Source organism: Pipra filicauda, unplaced genomic scaffold, assembly GCF_003945595.2.
Source record: "Pipra filicauda isolate LSUMZ 115617 unplaced genomic scaffold, ASM394559v2 scaffold221_size1283894_pilon, whole genome shotgun sequence".
Taxonomy (NCBI): Eukaryota; Metazoa; Chordata; class Aves; order Passeriformes; family Pipridae; genus Pipra; species Pipra filicauda.
The window spans coordinates 745,651-769,041 of record NW_024104334.1 but is presented as its reverse complement, the minus strand read 5'-3'; the positions used below and the strand labels follow the sequence as shown (position 1 = coordinate 769,041).

The window sequence follows — 23,391 nt, the reverse complement described above, 5'->3', positions numbered from 1 at the left end:
GAAAACAAGGTGACACAGGTAGCGCTCTCCGAGCGGGGCGAGGGGCAGGGAGAGGCGCGGGTGGCCGCCGGCCCCGGACCCAGCCCGCTCCCGCCTCCGCCGTGAGTCACCGGGGAGGCACCGACCTCCGCTCAGGGGGGGCGCGAAAGATGCGGCACGACCCTCCGGCAGCGCCGCCTGCCCTCCGCGGGCTGCGAGGGACCCCAGCCCGCGCTGCCCGGCGGGGCGCACAGCCCCGGGGAGGGGGTCCCAGCCGGCCCCCACCTCCTCCTCCCCAGAAAGGCGGCGGGCGCTCCCGCGGCTGCCGGTGGCCTCCCCGCGCCCCGGCGCGGCTGACAGGAGCCGGGGCCCGCGGGGCGGCGGCGGCTCGGCCGCGGGACTCACCTCCGGCGGGGCGGCGGAGCGGCGGCGGAAGCGGCGGGGCTGGAGGAGCTGGGCCCGGCGGCGGCGGTCCCGGCTGGCGGCGGCGGCTGGCGGCGGCTCATGGACCCGGGGGTGGCTGGCCCGGCCGCGGCAGCGCCGCTCGCCCTGCGGCTCCCTGCGGAGGGAGAGAGGGGGGCGGGCGGCGTGAGCGCGGGGGAGGCGGGAGCGCCGGGCCGGGCGGGCAGGCGCAGACCGCGGGTTCACCTCGGTTCTCCCGCGCCCGCGGCCGGGCCTGGCACGCTTTGCTTTGCTTTCCTTTCCCTTCCCTTCCCCTCCCTTCCCTCACCCTTCCCCGCCCCGCCGGCTCGGCTGGGCTCCGCTCGACGCTCCGCGGGCGGCACCGCGCCGAGCCCCGGCCCCGCAAGGACAGGCGGTGCCGCGGTCGGCGGCGGGGGAAGAAAAGGACCCTGCACCTGCCGGGGGCGGGTGTTCGTACCTCGGCACCGCCGCCGCCTCCGTGCCCCCGCCGCGGGTTCATGCCGGGCGCTGGGGCCGCGCTCCCCGCCCCCGCCGTGACCGCCCGGCAGCGGGGCCGGCGCTGCAGCGAGCACCGCCCCCGCCGGGCAGCGCAGACCCCGCGGCCGCCCGCTCACACACACAGGCACACACAGACACGCACACGGACACACGGCCGGAGCGGGGCCCTCTTAACCCCGGCAGCTCATCCCAAGCCGGCCCGCGGGATATCCGCACCCTGCGGAGCGGGCAGAGGCAGGGGCTGCCCTCAGGGCTTCTGCGCCCGTCCCGGGGCCGGGCGTGGCGAGACCGGGAGGACCGAGGGAACCGCCTGAAGCTGTGTCAGGGGAGGTTTAGGTTGGATAGTAGAAAAAAGGTTCTTCACCCAGGGAGTGGTCGGGCACTGGAACAGGCTCCCCCGGGAAGTGGTCACAGCACCAAGCCTGACAGAGTTCAAGAAGTTTGGGCAGTGCTCTCAGGCACGTGGTGTGATTCTTGGGGTGTCCTGTGCAGGGCTAAGGGTTGGACTCGGGGATCCTTGTGAGTCCCTTCCAAGTCGGGATAGTCTGTGATTCTGTGACCGGGGAGCAGCACGGCCCGGCCCCACGGCTTGGCAACCCACTGCTTTAATTCCCTTTCGCGGCTGTTTTTTGGTATAAATTGGGTAATCGGGGAAGGTGGAAGAGGGGACACTGTCACAGGTCCTCTCAGTACTCTCGTGAAGACCCTTAGGATTCGACAGCAACGGCACATTTTGTCTTGTCCCTGTAGTCGTAAGTCTCTTGTGCATGCTTTTTATAGATAAAATTTTCCAGCTTTCTTCCTTCTCTCTCATCCCTCCCCAGCAGCCACAAACATCATTATGTACTTCCAAAAAAACTCTGCGAAGATCTCCAGCCTCCAGTTGCAGAAGCAGCTGTGGGGAGAGACTTTGCAGCGCCATCCAGAGAACCTGCGCCTTTACAAAACCGCTCTAGGGTGAGGAATTTTTGCCTTCTGTGTAACTACAAGATCCCTTGTGGCGATACAGGACTCTTGTCTGTTCGCTGTGCCTGTCTGCTCTTGCCTTCTCTGTAGCGCCTGAACAGACCACGGAAGAGCACTGCCAGACCTCCTTCAGCCCTCTCTGGCCTGACCAGGCTGTTTTCCCTCAGCTCACTTCAACTATTACAATAACACTGAGCAGAATGGCTTGTGCAAATGATTTTAACTCAGCTTGAGTTCTTAAGGAAGCACAGCAGCTGAAAAAAAACACCACCACCTTAAGAAGGAGATATGCTAGAGGGTCTTTTGTGTTAAAAAAAATAATTTCAAATTGTAAATGTGGACTGAAAAATATATTGCTTTCACATACTAACCATGCCATGTGTAAAGCTAGTCCACTGTTTCCTAGACAATGAGGCTTCAGAGATGACTGCACCATCAACAAAATTAAATCCCAACCTCCATTTCAGGAAGAAAACAAAACTGTTATTGCAGATAAATTTAATTTAAGAATTTAAAAATGCAAACAACCAAATAATGCCATCATGTTCTATTTGAGCAAAACAAAACAAAACTAAACTGCTGACCTTTTTGACAAAAAGGACACATCTTGCATAAGTGTTTCCAAGTCTGGGTGGGGTTTTTGTCTGTGTTATTCTTATTACTAGGTTATATCTGACAGTTGCGCTCAGTAATCATTATGCAGTCAGCTGGAGGTGTTCTGAAATGTTGTCAGCATCAGTAAAACTTGAGTTTTAGGTTGGTATTGGTTTGTTTGTTTGTTTTCCATATCTCATGCAAACAACTCTGGGCATACACTTGAAGTTATTTTGCTCCAAAATCCTCTGGTAGAAAAAGGAAAATTTTTAGGTCACGATTAAAGATACCTTTTTTTTTTTAACGTATGACAGCAAATGAAGCCCTGTTTATACATTATTCCAAGATTTAAAATATGAAAAAAAATATGTACAGTTTGGAATACTATTCTGAAATCTGATGCATCCAATGAGGGACTGCAGAAATGACGTTAGACAACTACTGAATTAGGCAATTTATACTGCAGAAAGGAATTGCACATGGGGAAGCAGCCGTACAAAGCATTCATTCTTTGTCAGTGACTGCCATAGAGCTTAGGAAGCTGTGGTTTAGCATTTTGCTGAATGAGCTCATAGCAAAGACCCACCCCTATTCCTCATTCCCTGGCCTTCACATGGACAACCCAAGTCCTCGGAAGTGTGCACAACAAAATACCCCTTTTCTGATCTTGAGAAGCCCAACTGTCTGTCTTCCAGTCTGGGCTTCTGAAGAATCCTTTCTAGTAAAAAGTAACACATACATGTATATGTGTGCCATTTCTGCGAAGAAAAAGAGGGAAACAACTCAAAGCAGCAGAATTGGTTTGGGGTTTTGTTGTTTGGGGTTTTTTGTTTGTTTGGTTGGTGGGTTGGTTGGTTTTTTGTTTGGTTTTTTGTTTTTTTTTTTTTTTTTTTTTAATTTGGTCAATAACTGTTAACTCTGAAGCTCAGAAGTTCCCCAACTGGTTTTGGGGTTTTATTTAAAAAAAAAAAAAATCTGATTTCTGGAAGCAATTCCTCAACATCTGAGCTTCATAAGTTTTCATTAGATCTTGTTTGTCAGTTTATTATTATACATGCAAAAAAGGAAAAAAATTAATATAAGCAACTCTCAATTTGTGGCCTTTTGAATAATTTCTCTAATGTTTATGTATTTTTTGACTGAATACTCCCCATAACATCTTCTTTTCAGCCTCATAGAAATACTGACAGGGATGTCACTATTGATCATTGTAAAAATGTATTTTAATGTGCTTATTAACTGGTAGATACAGATACAAATATTGATACAATTAGGTGATTAAGTGATGTCAAGGACTGCTGGAGCTGATAAGTAAATATTGGAGTTGTCTTCCACTCACCTCCAGAAAAGCCTACAGACCAAAAACACATTAAAAGAAGGTTAGGCTTATTCCGGCCAATAATAAGGGAAAACATGGTATTATTACTGAGATGTGAATGTTACACAGTAATAAACACATCTATCATATTCAGTTACTTTAACAAGTTATCCTAAACAGTAGATGGGTTACTGCATAGTCCAGAAGAGTCTTAATTCATACAGGCTGGATTTAAACACTGTATCTGGCTGCAAGATTCAAGTCAGGTTTCAGTCATAAACTCCTTGAAAGTCTTTTGAAGAAGATAACGTTTTTCATCTCTGGGAACACTTCAAGAAGGGCTCAGCCACTGTCATTCTCACGCGCTACCCTTCCATGGCATATATTTGCATTCCAACTTTACTGTAGCATTAAAGCTGCCTGCAAGCATAGCTGTGAGGAGGAAATGCACTGCAGACATTCAAGTAGTCCCCGAGTCACAGAGGCATGGATAACCATAATGAAATCCAGGCTTGAAACTGTAAACACCAATTAACTAAAAGATTTGTTTCTGGAGTTAGGAAACAGCGAGTTTTGGAATGCTTTTGAACCTCTGTCTGGGTCAAAGATTGGCAAATAAAAAGCTGCTCATTTGTCTCGACCAGATTCAATCAGTTCTCCCTGTTTGCTTTCCTTGTAGCAAACTGAAGTTGCGGATGCCATATGGTTGGGAAAAAAGGGTTAGGAGGATGCAGCCGTGTGCTGATGACAGTAAAAACAAAATTGCCTTTAAAAATCACAAAGGTCTGTCATACAGAGAGCAAAGACAAGAAAATAGCCTGAGAAACGTCAGAAATTCTACACAGCAGAAAACAACTACTGCTTCCAATCTCTCGGAAAGAACAACTTGCTACTTGGAGAATTTCATAAAATTTTATTAAAAAATAAAATAAAATTACAGAAAAGATGAAAGTAGACAAAGCTGCCAAGAAGAACGACAAAGATGGGAACATGTGCAGAACACAGTCTGTTGGAAGAGGCTTAACATGAAATAGGGAATATACTCAAGGGTGCATAAATCCAGAAAGCATCTCAAGTGAATTAAGTAGTTACATTGGACTTGGAAAAATAACAATTTAAAGAAGCACCAAGAACCTATGTTTTCTATAGTCTGCAATAAATAAAGGGGGGAAAAAGATAAGAAAAACAAAACACAATACAAAAGGGAGGAAGGTTTAGGACCTGGAAAAAAATTACTACATTTAACCTTCAATTCTGAGCTGCTTTACAGTGTCAAATACCCTAGTGTGGAGGATTTTTGCATTACTGTCCTTCAGAACATTAAACATTTTCATAAGAACAGTTAAACCTTCCTAAATATTCCGTAACAGCAGCTTCCACCATGTAGTCTGTATGAGAGGCAAAATCACATCCATTCTCCAAGTAAATTCTTAAATTTAAAGGACAGTGTCAGTCACTCCATCTCTACCAGCTGTACCTCAGGAGGAACCATGGTTGTCAAAGACCCTTGATCTTAAGTGGCAAGCTGATCTCATGTTCTTTCTCAGTCATCCACAGTAGAGGACGATTTTTAAAAGATCTATTTTCAGTAATCTTTCAGATGCATGTTCCTTTTGAAGACTCACATCCATTTATCACACACAAAATGTGAAACCCAGGCCACTTTCCTTTTCTCATTTCTCTCTTGGAAGTAAATGTTATCAGACTATTTGACCTTTTGGTCAAAGATGCTTTTGTTTGCATTTTAATTCTTATAAGGACACTTCTGAGTGATACGAAGAAGATATTAAAAAGGCATTGACTTCAACACTTATCACATTCCTGTATTTGTGTAAAAAGGCTTTAACTGACCTGACACTGAATCTCAGCCCTCTGACAAGCTCCCTTCCCTTGCTCTCCGCTCCAGATCTCTTTCCCAAGATCAGCCAGCTACAGACAAGTCAGCCTTACTAGTTCCCATGGCTCTAACATACAGAGTTATCACTTTTGCTCATTTTCTCTAATATGTTAAACTCCTGGAAGAGAGGCTAAGTTTTTTCACATTAAAAAAAATTATAGGCCCCAAAGAAAAGGCCACAAGTGTGACCAAAAATTTCAGGCTTATGATAAATGCAAACTTTTCTTGCCCTTCTACTAACTTGAGTCCGATCTCAGATAGTGTTCATTTGAACAAGACTGAAGGATGCCAAGTTAAGGTCTTGAGTTGTTTTAGGGCAATTTTTTTCTCTAGGAAAAGGTGGCAAAAAAAAAAATTTTCTGGTTTTAAACAAACAATCTATATAAACACACAAACAAATAAACAAAAAGTTATTGCTAGTGTAAGAGAGACTAAACAAAATGTATTTTTTCCTGAGTAAATAAAAATAGAATTGAAGTAGCAGTGTTTGACTCCAAATGTGGTTTGGTTGTTGTTGCTGTTTGTTTTTTTAAAATCAGGAAACATTAAATATTATGCAAGTTGGATTGTTAAATAGCTATTTAATATTTCATTCCAAAATTTTTGTAAGCCTAAATGAGACCAAGTAAACAGTTTATAACCAGGCATTATTGCATTTGTAATTTTGCCCTAGGGAATTTTATACAGTTAGACACAGACAAAAGACCAACTCTGGCTCCAGTGAGGCAACTCCAAAGTAATGCCTGAAGTTCTGTCCAACATAAAGTAAAAACTAAAATTTGGCACACAGCTTCTGAGGTGCCCTCAGAGCAAGCCAAGCCATAGCCAAGGGGGTCATATGACACAGGAGATACAGCTACTCAATAGCAGTGTACATGTTATCTGTTATCAAGGACACTGGGAAAGAGAGAAGACCATTCACTTCTAACCCTGGGTCTGGCTATGGTCCCATCACTCCGTTGAGTAAATCCTACATCAAAATGGATTGTTACACATTGAGAAATCTTAAGATTTGTACTGCATTCTCCCTGCTCTGCACTTCGGATTGCACTCAGCTGGCGGATTACTGCTGCTCAATTTAATCGGCCAACATAGTTGGGCGCTTTCTATGGGAATGTATTTTTGTCCCATTTGATAGCTAATTTTGTTTATCGTGTGTTCTGCAGTTGTTTGCTGAGTCCAAGTGTCAAAACAGATCTGCTGGGTAGGGACACATATAAAGTGATATTTTATAAACTTTTTCAGGTGGAGATTATGTTCTAAAATCTAGAAGTACTCTGTTATTTATGATTTGTCAAGGGCTTGTTTTTAATTATTTTTTGATATATTTATTTCCTTTATGGCACAAAAGCAGTGTGATAACCAGTATCTGTTAAGTTTAAGGCTACAGAAGGGGACCAGGCCATATGATGCTTAAGTGGAGGCTATCCTGATCTCCCCAAAGAAATTGTATAGATTAATGTCTGAATGTACTTATTATTTCTACAGCATAAAAAGACCAAATGAAGGGAGTTTGGAGCTACTTTAGAACAGCACACTCACCTTTGTTCATGAACTTCACCATTTGTTAGAAAGACAAAGACCAGAACACATCACATTTGAACAATTTCCCAGTTAGTCAAGAAGGTGAGGCAGATGTAACCGTCTCTCCCTTTCTTCTACCAGCTATAGGCAAATTTCATAATTTTCCACTTAGGCAGAGCTTGCTAACCTTTACACAATGGCATTTTTGGATTTTCTATCTCAGTCTGTTTTACATAAGATGTATTCCTCATAATTTTTTGGGTTGCTTTTGGTCTAGCATATCAGGAATATAAGCCCTCTTGTTCCAGCTACATGTTCTGTAACTCATATGCAGACCTGGTAAGGTTACTTGTAAAGTATTTCACAGTAGTCTAAATCAATATAATCTTAAAAACAAGAGAGGTTAGCTCTCAAAAGAAAAGTTAGGTTTTAAACAGCAAATCCCCTCAAAAGATATTTCAATCTACTTAAAGAGGCAGAAGTTAACTTGACTTTTCTGGCTACAATTTTCCTAAGGGTATAAGATAAGAAAGAACCTAATATTAACTATAGAGGAACATTGCCTTGAGCTTCAGGTTTGTGATATTTTTCATGTGACCCTCAATTTTGCAGTAAACAAATACATATATCTCCCTACAGGAAAACCACTGTTGTTCCTGTTACTACAGTGCCATAATAAAGTTTCCATATCAACGCATGTAACTGTGAGCTGAATAATTCAGATGTTTTGAGGTGTTTGATTTCTCATTGAAACTAAACTGAAGACTTTTAGGCAGAGACCACTTATTAAAGATGGGTAACAGATACACCGCGATGCAACCAGATGGCCAGCAAGCAACACTTTCATTTGCTACTGTACGTAATGTGCTTCTGCCATACTGTGTGTGTCAATCAATGGACCGCTTGAGTAGAGCACAGCAAAGCTGAGTTCTTATCTCAGTTATATGGGTGCTTTTCACCCATTGACACTACTGTCACCAAGCTAAGTTTGAGCTGAGCGTTTGCTTTTGATTTGTGTGGGGCTTGTTTGGTTTAGTTGTTTGGGTTTTTCGGAAAAAAAAGGAGCTCCAGAGTTACTCCAACTACTTATTTAATCTTTAAGCTCTGTGTGAGCTTGGTTATGAAATCTTTTATCCATGACATTGATTTAGTTCAATCACATTTACAGACTCATATTACTTCAGGCAATGATGATACCCTGATTATATATAAGTTTGCACTTTGTGAGATTCTTATAAGCCCATAAAGCTTGCTTAAGGAAGTATGGTACAAACACAAAGATGAAGCCAACCCATGTTTAGGCAGATGGGACTCCTATAATTTTCTAGCTATCACAGTTTTACGATTAGCCATTAAAAAAAAAAAGAAGGTAAGAACTTGACTGCCCTGAATTAATCTCTATTTTTTTTTTCTCCATCTGTACTGGCAAATTAAGCACTACACTGTATGGTCCTGGTCATAAAGATCATATGTTGTGTAGTCAGTCATCAGATGAAGCTCCTATTTTCTTCAAACTCATTCAAGGTTATTTCAAGTCAACTTTACCAGACTGACCTACTTGGGTTTTGGTAAACTCTTAACATCAAGTCAATGTTTGTAGATCAAACCCTAAATAAATACTTATCACTGTCATTAAGATGATTCTCACACTTAAATCCCTAGTGAACAGCTTGTTACAAAATTAAAGAGGTATTCAGACTACTTTATCCTTCTTGTGTTTGTTGAGTTCTATATCACTGCAATCTAAAATTAATTTTGATGTTTCAGGAAAGTGGTGTTTTGTCTAGTTGAAAAAGAAAGTAAAGAGTCCAGTGTAACAAAAACAGCTGCTTTTGTAGGGGAGTCTATTTGTCCATGCGCTGAATTCCAGTGACTTCAAACAGCACTGTGCAAAGTGCAAAGGTCCCATCCCTTTCGAGCTGACTGAAGAACTTGGGGCAAACTATTCAGGTCTGATCCAAGGTCCACTGTACATTTCCAGGAAGTAAATATTGTAAAATAAATACCATCATTGAAATTCGATCAAGACAGAGGTCTATTAAAAAACTCATCTTCCCTCCCCCAGTTTAGCACAGCACGCAACCTCCTTGTCTTATGATACCATGTGCAGCTTTGCAACTCTTTGCTGAGCTTCCTCAAGACTATGTTTAACTTGGTTACCAAAAGAAGGTCACGAATACATCCATGTTGCAAGCTGGTTATGTAGTTTTTGCACAAGCTCAAGCTGACTGAAGAAATAATGCAACGCTGGGAAATCCAAAAGGAGAAGTTACACCATAATTTGCATTTAGGCTGCTCACATCCTCTGCAGTCTCACTACCTGGCTGAAAAACACTATTGCTGTCCCTGCTGAATGTAGAATACTGATGTCCAGTGTTAACAGCAATTAATCATTCCTTTGGGAAAAGTTCAGTTAAAGCTACTGTTGGCACTGGCTAATGAGTAATCATTAATTAAGGTAGATAACACTATCAGTTATGCATTAAAAGGTATCCTACGTTTTTTTTTCTTTCCACAGACAAAGATCACAGAATGGCTTGGACTGGAAGATCATTTAGTTCCAACTCCCCTGCCCTGGTCAGGGAACTTTCCACTAGACCAGCTTACTCAAAGCCCCATCCAACCTGGCCTTGAACACTTCCAGGGATGGGGCATCCAGAACTTCTCTGAGCAACCTGTTCCAGTGTCTCACCACTCTTACAGTAAGAAATTTCTTCCTAATATCTAATCTACTCTCTTTCAGTTTGAAGCCATTCCCCCTTGTTCTACCATTACATGCCCTTGTAAAAAGTCCCTCTCAGTCTTTCTCATAGACTCCCTTCAGGTGCTCAAAGGCCACAATTCGGTCACCACAAAGCCTTTTTTTTTTCAATCAAGGTAGGAGAAGGTTGGATTCCAGAAAACCCTTATACATCTCAGTTGGAGTTTCATATTAAGTTTATCATCCTAAGCCAGGGACAGCCCCAGTGTGCATCAGAGGGAGAGGAAGGGAGGAGGCAGTATTACATCTGCCATGTCATATGATTGGCATCAACATTAAAACCCCTTCCCATCTTCCCCACAGCAACTTCCAGCTAGGCCACTTTAACCTGATTTACACTAGCCAACAGTCGTCATCAGTCAAAGAGGAACTTTAATCTAGATATGAAAGTAATGCTGTTATATACTTCTTACCACAGACATCCAAGATCAGTTTCCTTAAGTCTGTGCCACAGCACAAACATGTTTGTAAAGGACAAATACTCCATATTTTCACGCCACAGAGTCAAGTGTTCCCCCAAAACTCCATAGGTTGGCATGTGCAGTAAGTGCTGGAAATTGTTCTTCCTAAAATACCACAATTGTTTATCATTAGTGCTATTGATGCATTTCAACTTAATAAAATGTTATAAAATCCATTACACCATTGTTAACTGTGGCTAAGAAAAGCAGTCCTAATGGCATAGATGAATCCAGCCAGACCACAAGGGATTACATAGTTTGATTTGCTTAGCCTAGGTCTCATTTCAAAAAGGCAGAAGGAAACAAAACTAAGGTTTTGAAATTATAGATATAACAGTAGTGCTATTTTTGCTTAGATTTATTAATCTACTAAGTATTTAGAAAAAAAATATTAAAACATGTAAAACCATAACAGAGATGCCCTTTATTAAATGTAAGTGATGCAAGTGGAAAATAATCCCCCTTTCAAACATCTGCTAAACTATTACCCCTTTTTCTCCCTGTACAAATACTGTGCCCTCAGTAGTTCCAGTTTCACTGAGCTCCTCTGGATACATCTCCCTCACCTTGTTGATCCCATTTGGCCCAAGCTGTAGCTCATCAACCCACCAGTGTTTTATGCATAGTGCCTCATGCTGTCTCAAATGGAACGGTTTCACTAAGGTCCCAGCTTTCCCCTCTCCAGTCTACAGCCTCAAGGTTTCAAATGGAAGCTGGAGCCAGAAGAGCTCAGAGCAGGAGGAGGCAGAAGAGCACAACCTGGTCTGATGGCCTCCTTGAGCAGGACACAGCACCTGCAGCATACTTATCACAGGACACTCATCATGTTGTTCAGATGGGGATCCATTCCCAGCTTTGAGGGTTAAAAAGCATTATTAAATGCAGTTTTGAGACTGATAAATAAAGTCTGGTTATTGGTATAACTCAGGTCTTTCTGCTTGCTTCTACTTATAATTGTCAAGACTGAGAGACAGCAGTGGAAGCCACTATAATTAGATTTTGGGCAGGGGGAGGAGAGAGAAGAGAAAATGGGCTGATGTGCTAAGGTTCTGAAAAATTATCAAGCAAGATGTGCCTTGTGTTAATGCTGAATAAAATGATACATCACAGCAAATTCAGTATCATAGAACCATAACTGCTTATCACACTCAGCTGTGAGAATTTTGTACTGACTTAATTGAGGTCAAGAATTAATAGCATGTCTTTTAGATAACACTTCTAAATGGCAGCATCTGTCTAAAGAGAAGACATTAATTCAAATCTTTTAGGCCAAAAATTTACAGAGAAGCAGAAAGTTCCAGCCACAGCCAGAATGTAAAATGTTATCTTGTCATAAAATGTGTCTTGATTGGCAAGCTATAAGTATGGATCAAAGCAATAATATGCTGGAAAAATAGCTAGACACAGCAGAGTGTAGGCTTAAGTATTTAACCTACTATTCAATGTTCTTTTTCTGTACTTGTATATTGCAGGGAAACTTGCCTCCCAAAACCACCTTCGCATCCTCTTTTCCATTGTTAATACTCAGTGATGACTGGAGTTAGACCCTTACTAAAGCAAAGCTACTGAAGATGAGATGAACACAAAAATAAAATCTACCAACGGTTGAAGAACAAATTATGTTGGATTTGTTACAACATGTTAATAAGGATTCTCAAGCTTGATTGGTGAAGAAACAGGACATACCATGGGGTGGTACTTTAATTCCAGACTATTTTGGTGCCTGAGATTACCAGATGACAACCTAGTAGACAGCAACCCTAGCCAGGGCAAGGTCTTGGACACAAGCATCTGCAGGAGTATCTACCATGCCCAGCGATAAACTCTTTCTTTCCCTGAAGGGAGGGAGTAGTGGGAGCATAGGCTTGACACCTTCCAGTTCCACATCAGCTATTGCTGACTCAAATTGGGGTGGAGGCCAGTAATTTGGACCATGTAAATTATATTGCACATTCCACTCCCTGCAACACACACTCATTGTGGTAACTTCTGTCTCCAAGTGGAGGTAGTATAGGAGTAGTTACATTCCTTAAATACTGATCATCTCCTCCCTAAGGATGTGGTATACATTAAGAAACAAACAAACAAACAAGACTCCCAACCAACCAACCCAAACCAACATCAGCCATTTGATGAGTCCACAAAAACATACCCTGGGCTCCACTCTCCTGGACAGCAGCAGCAGTATCTAGGACTGCAAGCAAACATAAATTACACGTGTCCAAATCTATAGCAGAAAGGCTTACATTCCAGGTGAGGAATCTCTGCTCTTCATTATGCTGCCAAAGCACCTTAACACTTGCTCCTGGCCACTAAATTTTCCCAGTGAAATGTGAGAGATAACTTAAGTGAACTACAAAAAGAATCACTAGGTATACTTGGAAGGACTGGATGTGCAGGACAACCTGTTAGAAACTACGGATTATGTCTCAAGGAGATGGATGAAAAGGTGCAAGTTAGCAGCTGAATGATGACACGACTGAGTAGAATCCACTTGTGAATTTGCAGAATGAAGGCAGTAGATTGCAGGGGAAAAAAGTTAACAAAGTGTTCACATAAGATTGCTCAAACACACTAAATAATACACTCTGAAGAAGCTTAGACCATTGCAGGAAGTCAGGAAGATTCACAAATCACTGCTGTAGCCAACACACCCAGAAGCGGTCATTCTTCACCAGTATTTACCAGAGGCCTTGGAAAACACCACTGCTTGACTTTATGATCAAAACAAAAAGATAAAAACATTGACTTGCAACTTGAGTCTTGCAATCCTGTAGCTCAGAGATCAGCAGATGCCAAAACCTCACACTGTCTCTGGTCGCCATCTTTAAAAACAGATGACAAATGAAATAACTGTACAAAATACAACGGATTAATAGTCTGCTCCAATAGAAAAAGTGTTGAGTACCACAGAAAAACTCTCTGTACCCTTGTTCACAAAAGCTCTTTACCCTGTGAGCGGTGTTGCTGAGATCCTACCAAGCCTCTTAACAGTTGATCTAGTCCACATTGAATTTCAGTTGAACTGTTATAAAAATCCTGCCGTGTTTCTACAACAGGCCATCACAATGTATGCAAATGCATAATGAAAGGATAGAAATGAATGTACAAGATAAACAATATGAATTACTCATTAAAAACAGTTCATCTGAACCTAGGTATTGTGTATACACCAAAGATGACTTTTTGTATCATCTGATCATACTGGTCAGAGAGTTCATTATGCAGGGAAACATGAGCTGGAATACTCAGATTTTTCAGTGCAGTCTAGAGTTTCACATATAGAGCCATTTGCATGCATTCAGTTCCAGGCTAAGTCCACTCCTAAGTACATCCGTTGTCTGCAAACAGAGTTCAACAGAGCTGCCTATGCAAATGCAAGAAAACCAAATTTTGAATCTGTGATACAATGCTATTGGATTTGCCATTAAAGAAAGTAACACACAAACAAGCACAGAAGCATTTAAATTCCAGCTATTACTACCAGGTAGATTAAAAAGAATGCTTACAGACAAGGTTCTAGTTTTAGCAATTCAGAAGAACAAATTCTGTTAAATTAGACTCGATCATCAAGAACATTTAAATTAGTCTTTAATCAGTAGTTTCATTACTTAACGTGCTATTTGAGTGCTTTTATGAAATGCATGGTTAATATTTACCCCCCACCAAAACTCAAATACTTCAAGGCCCTTCTCAAATTCTCTTTTAGAATTCATCTTTAATCTTTGCTATTACAGAAGTGTAAGTTTGTCCAGTTTCTCTTATCTTTCATCCCCCTTCAGAGTATCAGTTGCTTATACATGCACAGATACTTTAAAGGCTTAAATTCTTGAAGAAAAGATACAAAACTTTCATGCATTTCCAACATACTTTAGTAAGTAGAATGCCCATGCAACTGCAGTCCCTTCTACTCCTAGGTAGAGTAGAATATTTAAATAATAAGTAAAATAATTAAATAATGACATTAATCACAAGTAGCATCCTTTGCAATTACTAGATTCTTTTGCCATTGTCTGGACAACACAGATAAATATTTTACTGTATCAGGTTGTGTATCTTGCCAGGCTTGGAATTGAAGTGGTCTGAAAGTTTAATATTTTAGAGAGGCACAAATGAGTCATGGTCTCAACTGCCTCTGCTGAGCATGAATTATGTACCAGAAGTCCAATACAGAACCATGGCAGAGATCCTGTGCCCTGTGTCAACCTTAGTACAGCCTTAAGGGCATTTGTCCTACGTTAAAGGAAACTTCTGTCCACATTCTGTTTAGAAATCTGATTCCTGAATGGCTTATGAATCCATGTAGACTGTTGAGTAACCAAATCACTGGTGAATAAATTATGTCTCAGGCAGCACTGCTGCTCTCTTGCTGGACAAAGGCCTTTCTACCTCTCTCCTGTAATTTCAGCCGTCAATTTTTCATTACCAACAGCACAGCTGGAACTAAGAGCAGGTACAAATGAATCACTGCTCAAGCAGGTAAACCCCTATGACTAACTCAGGCTCCACAGCTTCTTTAGAACACTACTCAAGAGTCTTTCCTGAAGTAAAGGTAGAAGACAAAATCAATTATGTTTTTATTCCCAGTCATCTCAATATTGCTATACTGTAGTTTACTAAATAAAAAACTTTATTAGTTGTAATAATTTCTGCGAACACAACCAGAGGATGCTGATTTTTTTTTCCCACTTCCAAAGGGTGGAGATAAGGAAATAAAACAAGTGATAATTACAGTGATACATTTTTAAATCACTAACTTGCCATTAACTTTTGTCAACTTGCAAGTCACACAAGTGCTGCCCAACTCCCACCCACAGGTTAAGTGGACACTTGGCTTGTAAATCTTGTTGAGTTCCTATACTGCTGTTCCTTTACTCCTTGAATGGCCAAATATGTCAGGCACAGTCCACCAAGACTGGGTATTTAAAGTCCAAATCAAAGCTAATTGAATTGTCTAACAATATTATTGAAAGGACAAATTTTTTTGGAAGGACATATTTTACTGAACATTTGGTTCTTTAATTTATTTTTTTTAAGCCACACTTCCTGGAGTCAAGTACTAAAAATAAAAATGAGGAATGAGATTATGCTAAACAAGATTTATGGCTATCATGATTGTAGAGAAGCAGCTGAAAGTAAAAGCTCAAGAGATTAAAAGTGGCATTTTTCAAATTTATTCAGACTGCACAGCAGAGTATTTGAGGTAGTCAATGCCAACTTCTCCCAGGGCTGCCTTGGACCTGCTGGAAGTGGTCAAAGATTTACAGCAGGAAGAGGATGTCAATCTCCCAGCAGTTTTTCACAGCAAAGAATATTTTCATCTCTGCCAGCAGGAGGTAAGTGGTCAGACATAGGTGAGAACTCATGAATCAGAAAAACTACGTCACAGGTAAACAGTGGCTGACTTGGCAGTAGATGTCTGAAATCAGGACAGCCTGTGTAAATGCTGTTATTAGCCATGACTGTAAGGGCAGTGCCCAGAAAGCACAAAGCCCAAGGGATGCAGAGAGGCACATTTGAGGTGATTAAGCAGGGCATTGCAGAGGGCTCTCCCATCTGTCTTTTCACAGGAGGAGCTCGCTGTATTTGTACTGCAGAACGGGCTCCACTGAAAACAAATTTTAAATTCCATAACCCTCTTGGTAAGCTGTTTTCTGGTGAGGTAGTGTTTAATATATACATAAATATATTCAGTGAATCATCAACATTCCCATCTGCCATTTAGTACACTCACATCATTAAGGGACAGACCTGAACATGAGTACCTGATCTGCAATACTGTTTTTTGTTGAGAAAAGTTTTGTTGGGCTTTTTTTGTTTGTTTTAATTAAAAGATCGATTAATCAGCATGACATTTAATTTTTTTTTTTTCCAAAAGCATTAATTGCCATCTAAGTTCTGATCTGGTTTTGTTATCTTGCCAAGCTGAACTACTGGAGGCATTGCAGCACAGTCAAGAGTCATGCGTTGTGTCCTCCTTTTTCCTATACAAAAAGAAAAAATATCTCTCCACAAAACAGCACAACGTTTTTTTTATAGGACCAGTGAATTCCTAAAACTCTGAAAGCATAAGGAATTAGGGTTTTGAAGCTTGTTGTTGTTACCTGTTTTTGTTTTGTTTTAAAAAGGAAAACCAACACAACAACTAAGTGCTCCTTTTACAGTCAGGCTGAAATATCAGAAATAGAACTAAACATACAGCCTTCAAGCTATTCTTATGGTTCTCCTGTACTGCCCTACTCCCTCTAAAAATGAAAATCAGTGCATATTTTTGTTCTTAACCTAATTTACTCAGGCTAACAGAAATACAAACCTCTCCAGGGGATCTATTATGTGGGTTGTACTACACAGATGCAATTAGAATTAATGCTCTCAGAAATTCCTACCCAATTCACAAAGACTTTGTCCACACTAACATGCAAACCCTTACAACAGGAGAAAGAAGGAAAGGTTCTGCGTCTCTCTACCGGGGCACAGAAGACTGTCAGGCAAACTTTTACCTCTGCAAGAGTGAAAATGCATATCAATTCACTACTGGTGACAGAGAGACACAAAGGAAATACACTATAAGAGTTTGTACGTTGCAGGCAGGATCAGTTTACTGCTTAGGAAAAAGCATGTCAGAGCAACAACTGCACTAATGAGTTGCAATAATTAGCATAATTAATTATAATTGCTTTTGTTCCTCCCTCATTAAATGAGGGAAAGACCTTCTGAAGAGGTCATACAACATTTTTTGTCAATTATTACAACTCCTGAATTTCCTGTATCTCTGAAGTGGATGACTAGCTCTGAGAGGTGTCCATCCATGCTGCTTTTCCACTCTACTCAATGATCTAGTTTGGACATTGTCATTTGCACAGACCAGTTTCTGCAAATATGTACCCATGAAACTAGTGCCAGTGTATTGAAGTCTAAGTGATAAAAGCCTAGTTTTAGCCAAAATTTCCAAGTGTTCATGTAGGAATAACACTATGTTCACGTAGGAAAAATTAAAATACCTGAAATCAGAACCTTGACATCTGCACGCTTCAGGATTTTGTGAAACAAGATAAGTTGGACAGCCGTCATCGCTCCCAATTGCCAGCTGCTGCCCACATGCACTGCTGGCAAATCAGGAGGTATTCAAGCACCCCTCACCTACTCAGAGCAGAGACTGACACTACAGGCTTGGCCTCAGCCACAGCTCCACAAGGGCATTCCTTCCCTTCTGTCACCTCCCTCGTGGGTGGTGACTCGCAGCAGACAGGAAGGCTGGACAGCTGGCTGGTAACCACTGCAGTGATCCCTGCCCTCCCGAGCTGGCCATGCAGAAATGCCACAGTTCAGATGTACGTGAACAGATTGTTGCCTCCAGATTCGTGTTAAATATGGAAATACACAGCAGATGTAGGGTCAGTCGGTCCAACAGTTGATTATTACCTCTGGGATACACCATACGTCTTACCCAGTACCTTTCTTGTACTGATTTCGTTGGTCAAGTTGCTTTACAGTCAGTCAAGACAAACCTGCTGATTCAGCTGAAAAAACACCCTAGACAAATGGAACTGTTTTAACTGGATAAACGTGTGATCTGATCCAAAGAGCAAAGATGGAGTTGGGAATAAGCACAAGAGAGTCCCTTTCAGCAATGCCACACACCTAGACTGTGTTAAGTGAAGCATGAAACTGTACCCTGAGGATTCACCTACCATCTTTGGCAGAGTCCATCCATCCACATACCATTCAGTTTATATTTATCACAGTCTCTTCTAGCTCAGCTGCTACTCCTCGGTTTTGTCATGTAGTTAGAAGCTGTGTGTTAAGCCTCTTAATTTCACATTAACTGCATTCCTGAATTTAGTGCTTCTAGGAAGCAAGGAAGGGCTCCATAAAATGGATTGCCAACAAGCCACATACTTAAACTGTTAAACAAAGGTATTTTAAATCAGTCAACCTAAATGAGTCTCTTATTTTATCCTGTCTTCTTTGGAGCTTTGTAGTCACCATTGATACCCGTTAAAAAGACCTTCAAAACAACTGCTTTTATTAATCACAGTTTTAAAAGACTTCTTGAGAACTCCACACTCAAATCTGAGGGAATGTGAATGTTCCCTATCTATTGAAAAAGAAAGAAGGGATGTTTTTCAAGTCTGTGAAACGGCTCTGGCCTACGTTATATATCTACACAATAAAAGAGCTTCAGTATCTCTTTGTCTGCTCTACGGGGTCACTGGTTTAGCACTGAAAAGAAAAAAATCACAAAAAAGAAAAATCAGCTTTTTCTATTTAGGTGTCCAGTAGATTAAAGTGTTTAAGACATTGTCACAGGCTCTTTCTAATCTAAGAAAGTTTTTCCTCTCAAAAGTCTCTGAACACTGCTCTTACCTTGGCTAAGATCCTCGGATCAGGAGGCTGAGGCTAAGTGTAAACTTCACTAACATACAGCCAAGCTGTCCTTAATTTTGATAGCATTGCTTTGAGGTGGGCAAGCAAGAGGTAAAGACTTTATCCTAAAAGCAAATGAGAACACCAAGAAGATACTTCCTCAGCTGGCTGTCAGCAGATCAGAGCAACCTTCTAAAGTGTGCAGAAGTGGGATGACTACTCACTGAAATACACACAATCTGTGATTTCAGCAGTGAATTTGAGCAGCTGCTGTTTGTCAGAGAGGCGTCCCTCGGAGTGCAAACAACCCGTGAACTATCTAGGGTCACCACTAAGACAGGCTTGTTTCCTGGTAACGCAAAACAGCACCTGGCTTAAAGATCCACATGGGGAGAAGGTAACTGCGATACTGCATAATGTGCCTTGTAAGAAAAGCAATATAATACTTGGTTTTCCTTTGATTTCAAGAAGTGATTTTGTCTCTATCATGCTCTGCTTGGGGAGATCAATAAGCCAAGGTTCTGGATAAGCCTCTTTTTCCTTAGCATTTAAGGTTGTGTCCTCTAAGGCATCTACATGTGTGAGGCAAGAGCAGCTCCAGCAGTGCTGGACATAGAGTAACAGCAGTCAAGCAGAAAGAACTACCAGTTCTTGGGCTCCACTCAGAACTGCTTTGAGAGCTGGCAGGGCTCCTAGGTTCTCCCCTCTACCCTCGATTTTCCCCATCTCTTCTTGGTCTGCACAGTGCAGATACCTGAATACACCTGCACAAAAACGAACAGATTGTTCAGAGAAGATGCTGGCAAGAATTAAAAGGACACGTGTAAATATGCTGACCAAGGAGACAGCAAAGCACTGTAGGTGAACAGAAACACAACAGCCAGAAAAGAAATGTAGCTACTTTGAAGGCAAGATGCTTCCATGCTGCGGAAGAAGTATGAGACAGTATAACCTCTTGCATGAGATCTCTTTCTCTATACGCATACACATTGAATATCATTCAAAGGATATTTTAAGAATTCAATATAATTTATTCAAATTCGATAAATTATTTCAACAGACTGGTGTATGTTTTTTAACTAACATTGTGACATCACTAAATAAAACAATTCCTTAAGTTTACACGTATGTTTAAAGAAATATTGAACATGCTTCTAGACCTGTCCAATTCCTGCACAGTTTCACAGGATTAAAGTCAAATATATACATACATCCATTATCAAGTAATAAAAAACTTAGCTAAATTAAGGCATTTCAGTACTCGGGTAAAATGAGGGCATATCCAAGGAAACAGAAACAGGAAGGGAAGTCTAAGATGCCATGAATACCCATGATGAGTGCAACTCCAGGGAATCACTTATGAAGCACACTTGAACGACCTTAGCAGGAGATTACACTCTGAATTCCAGAGGAAGTTAGAATCTGACAGGGGAAATTCCTTCCCCACTCTGTGTTGAGCTCCACATTGCCTTGAGCAAGGGATTAGCCAGGAATCTAGAAATGACACTTTCTGGTATGCCTGAGCACATGTTCACAAGAATGTGAGTAGTAAGTACTTCAGAGAGTAACTGGCTACATCACCCATGGAGAAGTCAAGTCAAATTATAGAGCCTAAGCACCAGTAACTATTGTCTTAATGCAGAACTGCACATTTTATCAATACCTCCAGTCATTTTAATTCAATCACCTCCACCCTTCCCCAGCCCAACAATTTATCAAAGCTAGATGAAAGCATATCTTAATGATTAGGACCAAATCACGACACAGCTTTCTGCATAAGCCTTTCTGTTGTTTGTATTCTTAGCAGCTGCCTCAAGACCAATGTCTAGCCACTGAATATTTTCTTTCTTTTGCCAGTAAGTGAAACGGATCTGAATTGTCTTCCATTATCAGGGTGCAGCTACGCGTAGTGATGAAGTGACTGTTTTGTTTATTGAGAAACACTAAGGAGATTTAACTTGGGTCTGCATCATAGAAGTACTTTCCAAATACTTTGTTGCACATCTTCAAGTACAGGCACCAGAAACAGAACGCAGGATTCAAGCAAGATAACCTCCTTGCTTCTATTAATAGTCAAGGATCACATTCACTGCTGATAGCTGCAACAGCAGCTTTCTGTATATTGCTGTAACTCTAACACCCTTCCTGACTTCTCTGTAGGTATTTTGAGTCATTGTTTGCTATACAAATCTTGGTTTCTGTTTGCCAAGTGTATTTCACTGTGTATTAGGAATAAAAATACACAATGTCAGAAAACAAACAAATCACACACCCAAAGAATTAACCTCACTACAAACCCCACATAAAGTGAAACACTGTGCTTACATAAAAGGACAATTTATTAATTTATTAAGTCCAGGGTCTTTCCTAATCAGCACACACAAATAACTAACCTGCAAATGAGCCAGCATAAGAAGTCCTTCAGAGTTTGTTAGAAATACAGATATTTGCACAGCAAGTGACCTTCCTATACAAGCTAATATCCAATAAATAGTACCTGCAATTTGCCAGAAGACATTCACCCTCATCCTGCAATCAATCTCCCATATCTAACATCCAGATTTTCAGACTTTGTTATTTCCTGGCTTCAAAAACTGATACAAGTTCTTGGAGTTCTAGAGGCCTCTCAGATCAGGCAAGCAAACTTGTTTGGAGAAGGAACAATTTTTTCAACTGTAGCAGGGTTAATCTTACCAGCTCAGAGACAGTTAAGCCTCAGGCCAGAGGAGAGCTTTCCCTAGATAAGGTTTTTTTTCTACTAGGCTCCTCCTAAGTTTAGCTATGCACTGTGAATGTCACATGACTTACAAGAAAGTTGTTCCCCAGCATGGAAATGTCCTGTAATTTCTGAGTTCACAGGTTTCCAGCAACATGTTGGTAAATAAGAGAGGAAGAAACACACATTCATTATGCAGAACGAAAAGTTCTGTGGTTTTCGGGTTTTTTTGCATTACAATACTGAGGATTTTGTGGTTAAGACACTGATCCACAGCTTTAATGAAAAAACCCAACTAACCACAAAAAGTTCAGATCTTCAATCTGACAGACTGCATACACAAACACCAGGTGAATCTCTCTTTCTGGACCATCTAACTAGATGTAGCTATGCAATCACAGAATACGCCAAGTTGGAAGGGACCCACAGGGATCATTGACTCCAAACCCTAGCCCTGCACAGGACCATCCCCAAGAGTCACACCATGTCTCTGACAGTATTGTCCAAACACTTCTTAAGCTCTGTCAGGATTGGTGCTGTGATCACTTCCCTGGGGAGCCTGTTCCAGCATCCAACCACCCTCTGGGGGAAGAACATTTTTCTAATATCCATTCTAAACCTCTTCTGATACAACTTCAGGCCATTCCCTCGGGTCCTGTCACTGGTCACCACAGAGAAGAGATCACAAGGAAGTTGTGACTGCAATGAGGTCTCCCCTCAATTTCCTCCAGGCTGAACAGAAGAAGCGACCTCAGCCACTCCCCACACGGTTTCCCCTCAAGGCCCTTCACCACCTTCATTGCCCTCCTCCAGACGCTCTCCAATAGCTTAATATCCTTCTTATATTGTGGTGCCCAAATCTGCACACAATATTCAAGATGAGGCCACACCAATGCAGAGCAGAGCAGGACAATCCCTTCCCTCGACCAGCTGGCGATGCTTTGCCTGATGCCTCCCAGGACATGGTTGGCCCTCCTGGCTGCCAGGGCACTGCTGACTCATATTCCCCAAGTCCCTTTCCATTCCCTAACCTGTACAAACATCCAGGGTTGCCCCATGGCAGGTGTAGAATCCAGCACTTTTCCTTGTTGAAATTCATACAGTTGGTGACTGCCCAGTCCTCTCATTTGTCGAGGTCTCTCTGCAGGACCTCCCCGTCTTTGAGGGAGTCAACAGCTCCTCTGAGTTTTGTGTCATCTGCAAACTTGCTTAGTATCTCCTCCAGTTCTGCATCCAAGTAATTTATGAAGATGTTAGATGTTACATGTACGTATGTGTGCATACACAGGTATACGTGTATACACACACACACAAAACTATAGGCATAGAGCCACAAAAGTGGGGACAGAAACCACCACTTTCCCCAGTCAGCTTGAAAGGCAGTGGTAGTTTCAGCCTCCTGCCCAAAATAAAAATCAGATTTAAGAAGGATGCTGATGAATTTTTCACCAACTTTGTGAGTCTTCTATTTCAACCTTGCATCTCAATTATCTTTTCTAGTTACGATTACAGCCTGACCAAGATATTATGACATCTAGCGTGATCCCTTCCATTTTAATTTTTTTGGTTAGTCTCAAGCCAAAAGGAAGAAAGTTGATTTCTTAGGTAACTACTACGGGAAAACACAGAAAAAAATTCTTCATTCATCTATGCCAAGGAAACCCTAGCTTACAAAATTCATTATTATATTCTCTGAATATAAAGCAGGCAAAATCTCTAAGCTCCAGCCAGCTTCTACAGTGTAATCAATTTGAACAAATAACATATAACAAATATCTTAGGAATTTACCGAGAAAATAACAATGAAAATTTCTGCTGCAATGAGGGGGATCCAACAATTTACTAAGTGAAGTCTATAAGAAGTGCCATCCCTCCTCCTCTTCACTC

General features: G+C 41.6%; 2 protein-coding genes across 2 annotated transcripts in view; one reads left to right on the top strand and one right to left on the bottom strand.

The window, feature by feature from the left end:
* The window catches only part of LPGAT1 (lysophosphatidylglycerol acyltransferase 1), a 67,186-nt gene extending 66,610 nt beyond the window's left edge, over window positions 1-576 (bottom strand). The window contains exon 1 of the mRNA XM_027723698.2: window positions 385-576. The gene's annotated coding sequence lies outside the window, so the exon portion shown is untranslated. The remainder of the gene's footprint in view (window positions 1-384) is intronic.
* Window positions 408-12,018, top strand: LOC120323265 (skin secretory protein xP2-like). The gene is made up of 3 exons (XM_039381408.1): window positions 408-851; window positions 1,725-1,857; window positions 11,894-12,018. The coding sequence occupies exons 1-3, from the start codon at window positions 484-486 to the stop codon at window positions 11,963-11,965; spliced, it is 573 nt and encodes a 190-aa protein (XP_039237342.1). The 5' UTR covers window positions 408-483; the 3' UTR covers window positions 11,966-12,018.
* Window positions 12,019-23,391: the final 11,373 nt, after the last annotated feature.

Coding starts and splice junctions, on each gene's coding strand:
- LOC120323265 (XM_039381408.1), top strand. CDS start 484: ATGGACCCGGGGGTGGCTGGCCCGGCCGCGGCAGCGCCGCTCGCCCTG. Junction 852..1,724: donor TGCACCTGCCGGGGGCGGGT/GTTCGTACCTCG, acceptor ATCCCTCCCCAG/CAGCCACAAACATCATTATG. Junction 1,858..11,893: donor CTTTACAAAACCGCTCTAGG/GTGAGGAATTTT, acceptor TGTATATTGCAG/GGAAACTTGCCTCCCAAAAC.